Source organism: Penaeus chinensis, chromosome 33 (genome assembly GCF_019202785.1).
Source record: "Penaeus chinensis breed Huanghai No. 1 chromosome 33, ASM1920278v2, whole genome shotgun sequence".
Classification (NCBI taxonomy): Eukaryota; Metazoa; Arthropoda; class Malacostraca; order Decapoda; family Penaeidae; genus Penaeus; species Penaeus chinensis.
In genome coordinates, this window is record NC_061851.1 from 29,918,795 (window position 1) to 29,923,794 (window position 5,000).

Here is a 5,000-nt window from a genome sequence, read left to right on the forward strand (position 1 = left end):
AGAGGAGATAGAGAGGGAAGGGAATAAACGAAGAATGGAGAACTGGGAACGAGAGGAGATAGAGAGGAAAAGTAATAAACGAAGAATGGAGAACTGGGAATGAGAGGAGATAGAGAGGGAAGGGAATAAACGAAGAATGGAGAACTGGGAACGAGAGGAGATAGAGAGGATGAGAATCAGAACGAGGAAGAGAGGAAAGCGAATGAGAGAGAGGACAAGAGCGAGAGGAGAATAAGAGAAAAAGAGAGAGAGAGAGAGAGAGAGAGAGAGAGAGAGAGAGAGAGAGAGAGAGAGAGAGAGAGAGAGAGAGAGAGAGAGAGAGAGAGAGAGAGAGCGAGAGAGAGAGAGCGAGAGAGAGAGAGCGAGAGAGAGAGAGAGAGAGAGAGAGAGAGAGAGAGAGAGAGAGAGAGAGAGAGAGAGAGAGAGAGAGAGAGAGAGAGAGCGAGAGAAAGAGAGAGAGGGAGAGATAGATAAAGAGAAATAAAGACTTAGAGAAAGAGAAAGCGAAAGTGAAAGAGAACAAAAAATAAAAAAAAGATACAGAAAGCAGAAAGAACCCCCCCCCCTTCAAAAAAAGAAAGAAAAAGAGATAAAAAACAACAACAACAACAACAAAACATAACAAGAATAAAAGCGAAAAGGAAAAGGAGAAAAAAATTCCGCCGATCAGGTAGTCGAGCCGAGCGAATAGCGGAGTCTTGCCAAGGTCGATCTCGATGCTCCCTTTCTCTGTTTTTTTCTCCTCTTTTCCTTCTCTGCTGCTGATTTTCTTTCTTTTTGCGTGTCTTTTCTTCCCTTTTTATCTTCTCTTCCTTCTATTCTCGTGATTTTCCTTCTTTCTGTGTGTCTTTTCTTCTTTTTCTCTCTCCTTTTTGTGTGCCTTTTCTTTCTTTTCTTCTCCCGATTCTCGTTAGTTTTGTGTTTTCTTCCTTTTATTCTCTTAATTTTCTTCTCTTTTTGTTTTTCTTCCTTTTCGTCTGATTATTCTTCTCTTTGTGTGTTTTATTTTCATTTCTTCTCTCCTTTTCACCCTACCCTTTTCTTCTTCTTTTTTATTTCCTGCTCCTCTTCACCCGATCGCCTTCGCTAAGCCAGTCCGTTTGTGTTTTTTTTTCTCTTCCTTTTTGTGTGATTTATTTTTTATTTCTTTCCTCCTTTTCACCCGACCCTTTCTTCTTCTTCTTCTTCTTCTTCTTCTTCTTCTTTTTATTTCCTGCTCCTCTTCACCCGATCGTCTTCGCTAAAGTCTTCCGGGAACGCATCACGAGCGTCTTTTGTTTCCTCGTTTATTATGTACAGATGTTGCTTCTTTTATTTTTGTATCGTCTGAGGAAGAAAATTGGCATCAGTTGTTTTCGGTGTTTATCTATTTATCCAATTTCTTTTTCTGTCTGCATTCCTGACTGTTTATTTGGTTAGCCATGTTTATTCTGTTTTCTTCTGTATTTTCTTCTGTGTATGTGTTTTTTTTTTCATTATTCTGTCTACATATTTTATCTATTCTTCTGTTTATTCCTTATTTTGTCTGCGTTCTCGTGTTTTTCCCATTATTCTATCTACATTTTGGTCTGTTTTAATATTATTCTCTCTATATTTCTTATTGTTTTTTCCATTATTCCGTCCGCATTTTCGTCTTCTCCTCTGTTTACTGATTTACAATGCAGGATATGCAAAACACACACACACTTGTTTAATTCATGATCATTTTTAGAGATTTCTTCTTGAATTTATCTGTGCAAATATAACAGCTTATTCTAAGTTCTCGTCTGTAAACTATTTGACTCTTTAACTTGGAAACATTTATCGAGAAATTAACTGGTGCCTGTCTGGCCGTATGAATTTATTAGCCATTCATCTTTATTTACTGTTTATAGTTTATTCACGTGGCCTATTCCTTATTCACTAGTTTATTTATATGTACACTTATTACTCTCCTTATTATACGTTCTCGTCATTTTAAATACTATATTTACAATCCATCGATTTCCGTCTTCTAAGATATTTACTGATCTATTTAATCACTTCTTATTGTCACTAATTCATCATACGTCAATTTGTTTATTTTGATGTATTAAACTATTTTTAAAAGTTACTTATCCTCAGTTAGATATCTGCAATTTGCTCTGTAAGATATATATATAAAAAAAAGTCTGTCACTGATTTATTATAGACTTATTTATTTATTCCTATTTATTCACCTCACGAGCTATGAGGTGAATGTGAGTTGTGCATTTATCATTCTCAATATTCATTCAATAGTCTAACTCTGCCTCTCGGTGATCCTCCATAGAAGAAAGTACTTATTCACTTCTACGTTATTTGTGTACTTCCTATGCTTTTACTCTCTTCCTAGTTATATGTCACTCTGTCTGTCTCTGTTTCTGTCTCTCTGTCTCTCTCTGTCTCTCTGTCTCTCTCTCTCTCTCTGTCTCTCTCTCTCTATCCTTTCTCCCTCTCTCTCTCTATCCTTTCTCCCCCCCCTCTCTCTCTCTCTCTCTCTCTCTCTCTCTCTCTCTCTCTCTCTCTCTCTCTATCCTTCTCTCTCTCTCTCTCTCTCTCTCTCTCTCTCTCTCTCTCTCTCTCTCTCTCTCTCTCTCTCTCTCTCTCTCTCCCTCTCCCTCCCTCCTTCCCTCCTTCCTTCCCTCCCTCCCTCCTCAAACACCATTTTAACTCACCCTTCTCTCTTCCCTCCCTCAGACATCGACAACAACGGCTTCCTGGACAAGAACGACTTCGATTGCCTCGCCGTCCGCGTCACCCTCATCGAAGGCCACGGCGAGTTCGCCCCCGACACCTTCGCTTCCAACCAGAAGATCATGACTAACCTGTGGAACGAAATCGCCGAGTTGGCTGACTTCAATAAGGTGGGTTTGATGCGTGGGGGCGGGAGGGGGGGGGGGAGGGGGGGCGGGGGGGGAGGGAGGTTGGGGGATGTAATACTAAAGGGGGGGGGGGGGAGGAAGGAAGTGGGTTGAGGGTGTCAATGAAGATGGGGAGAAGGTGGGTGTCGATGAAGATGGGGAAGAAAGTAGGTCGAGGAATGTGTTTTTAAAAGGGAAAGGCAAGAATGTGGACAGGGTTTTGATAAGGGAAGACAGTAGATAGACGAAAGGAAGATGGATAGGATTGGGTTGTGGAAGTACAAGAAGGGGGGGGGGGGGAGATAGGAAGAAGGTGGGGAGGAGGTGGAAAAATAGAGGTTGTGGACGTAGAGGAAGAGGTTTTAGGGATGAAGAAGTATAGGAGAGACCGAGGGGAAGATGATGATACAGTCGGTGGTAATAGAGATGATGAAGCTGATTGTCATATATGATTGAGGAGGGAGTGAAGAAGGGAAACAGAAAAAATGATAATGATGGGGAGAAAACAAACATAACACAAAAAAAAATACAAACATCTGGATACAGCAGTCAATTAACAGCGCTGATGTCAACAGGCTGGCAAAGGCAGAAGATGAATCTCCTCCTATAAAAAATATAAACTTGACAATACTATACTATCCATAAAGAAAACGGAACTCAGGAAGAAAACGAGATAGCAGTCCTTCGTCTGACACATTTCGTGAAAAAAAGGAAATTCATTATAAATAACTAGGTGTTATATGTTGTAATGTGATCTATGTCTATTTCTGGAAGTGATTGGACTTATGTAAAGAATAAAACACAATTTTCAGGATACATTAACGCCTATTTTTTGTCTGCCATTGCCAAGGGACTTCCCACAGGCCATTCACTGTACATCTTTTCAAGGTATGAAATATCACTGAACACGAAGACACCAATTCTACATTCCACACCCAAAACACCAACATAACACCGCCATTACACTCCCATAGCACAAACCACCCTTATACCTTATACCTAATACGACCTCTCTCCCCCAGGACGGCGAAGTGAGTGTTGAGGAGTTCAAGCAGGCTGTCCAGACACACTGCAAGGGCAAGAAGTACGAGGCCTTCCCCTCTGCCTTCAAGGTCTTCATCTGCAACCAGTTCAAGACCATTGATGTGAACGGTATGTCTCAGATTTTCCTTTCTTTTGTTTTCATGAAAATTTGGAAGAAAAGGTATTTGTAGTGTGTTTTAGTAAATGTTTTATATGCATTTTTTTTTTTTTTTACATTTCTATCTATTTGAAAAAAAATGTGGGCTGATAACTGATAAAGACCCCGTAATAAAGGTACTACGATAGTATTGTTAGCTTGATTCATATTTTCATAGTGATTCAAGAATTAAATCTTTTCTCTCACTCTTTCCCTACTCTATGTACACTTCCCAGCCATGCTTCAAATTTCAATAATTACCTTTCGTTATTTGCCATCTTCTCATTAGTTTTCGATTTTTCCTCATTAGTTTTCGATCTTTCTAACCACATCAGCTTCATCAACACTCCTTTTTATTCATCATCTTTTTCAATCACTCTCCAGCTACGTTGCAGCTTCATCAGTTTTTCTGTCTCCCTTTCTTATTATTCAATTTCTTTATTACACTCTATTGACTTATATTTTATCTATTGTCTAATATTTAGTTATCGTCTCCTGCATCCACTTATCATCTATTATTGCCTCCATCCGTTTACTATTCTATTAATTTCCTACGACTATTCAAGGCGATGGGTTGGTCGGTGTTAACAAGTACAGGCTGGACTGCATCTATTTATTATCTATTGACTCATTTACGTACGTGGTGTTTACTATTTACTGATTGTCTCCTGCACGCCTTTCTTATTCATCATTGCATCCTGTTTAACATTGCAGGCGATGGATTGGTCGGTGTTGACGAGTACAGGCTGGACTGCATCACACGCGCTGCCTTTGCTGATGTCAAGGAGATCGACGACGCCTTCGACAAGCTCTGCACCGTAAGGCTGTTTCTTTTTTTCTTTTTTTTCAATTTGCCTGTGTGTTTAGAAATCCTGGGGTTTCGTGTCTGAAGCGAGAAGGAAGGGATTTTTCTCTTGTTTCTTTTTCTCTTTGAAGCAGTTTTAGTTTATTGGTCCAGT

General features: G+C 39.7%; 1 protein-coding gene across 2 annotated transcripts in view; it reads left to right on the top strand.

Annotated features, from left to right (window-relative positions):
• The window catches only part of LOC125043189 (sarcoplasmic calcium-binding protein, beta chain-like), a 53,281-nt gene that overhangs the window by 47,075 nt on the left and 1,206 nt on the right, over positions 1 to 5,000 (top strand). For both annotated transcript variants that reach the window (XM_047639189.1, XM_047639188.1), the window contains exons 3-5: positions 2,698 to 2,864; positions 3,884 to 4,013; positions 4,756 to 4,859. In XM_047639189.1, the coding sequence (XP_047495145.1) occupies positions 2,698 to 2,864; positions 3,884 to 4,013; positions 4,756 to 4,859 (401 nt within the window). The remainder of the gene's footprint in view (positions 1 to 2,697; positions 2,865 to 3,883; positions 4,014 to 4,755; positions 4,860 to 5,000) is intronic.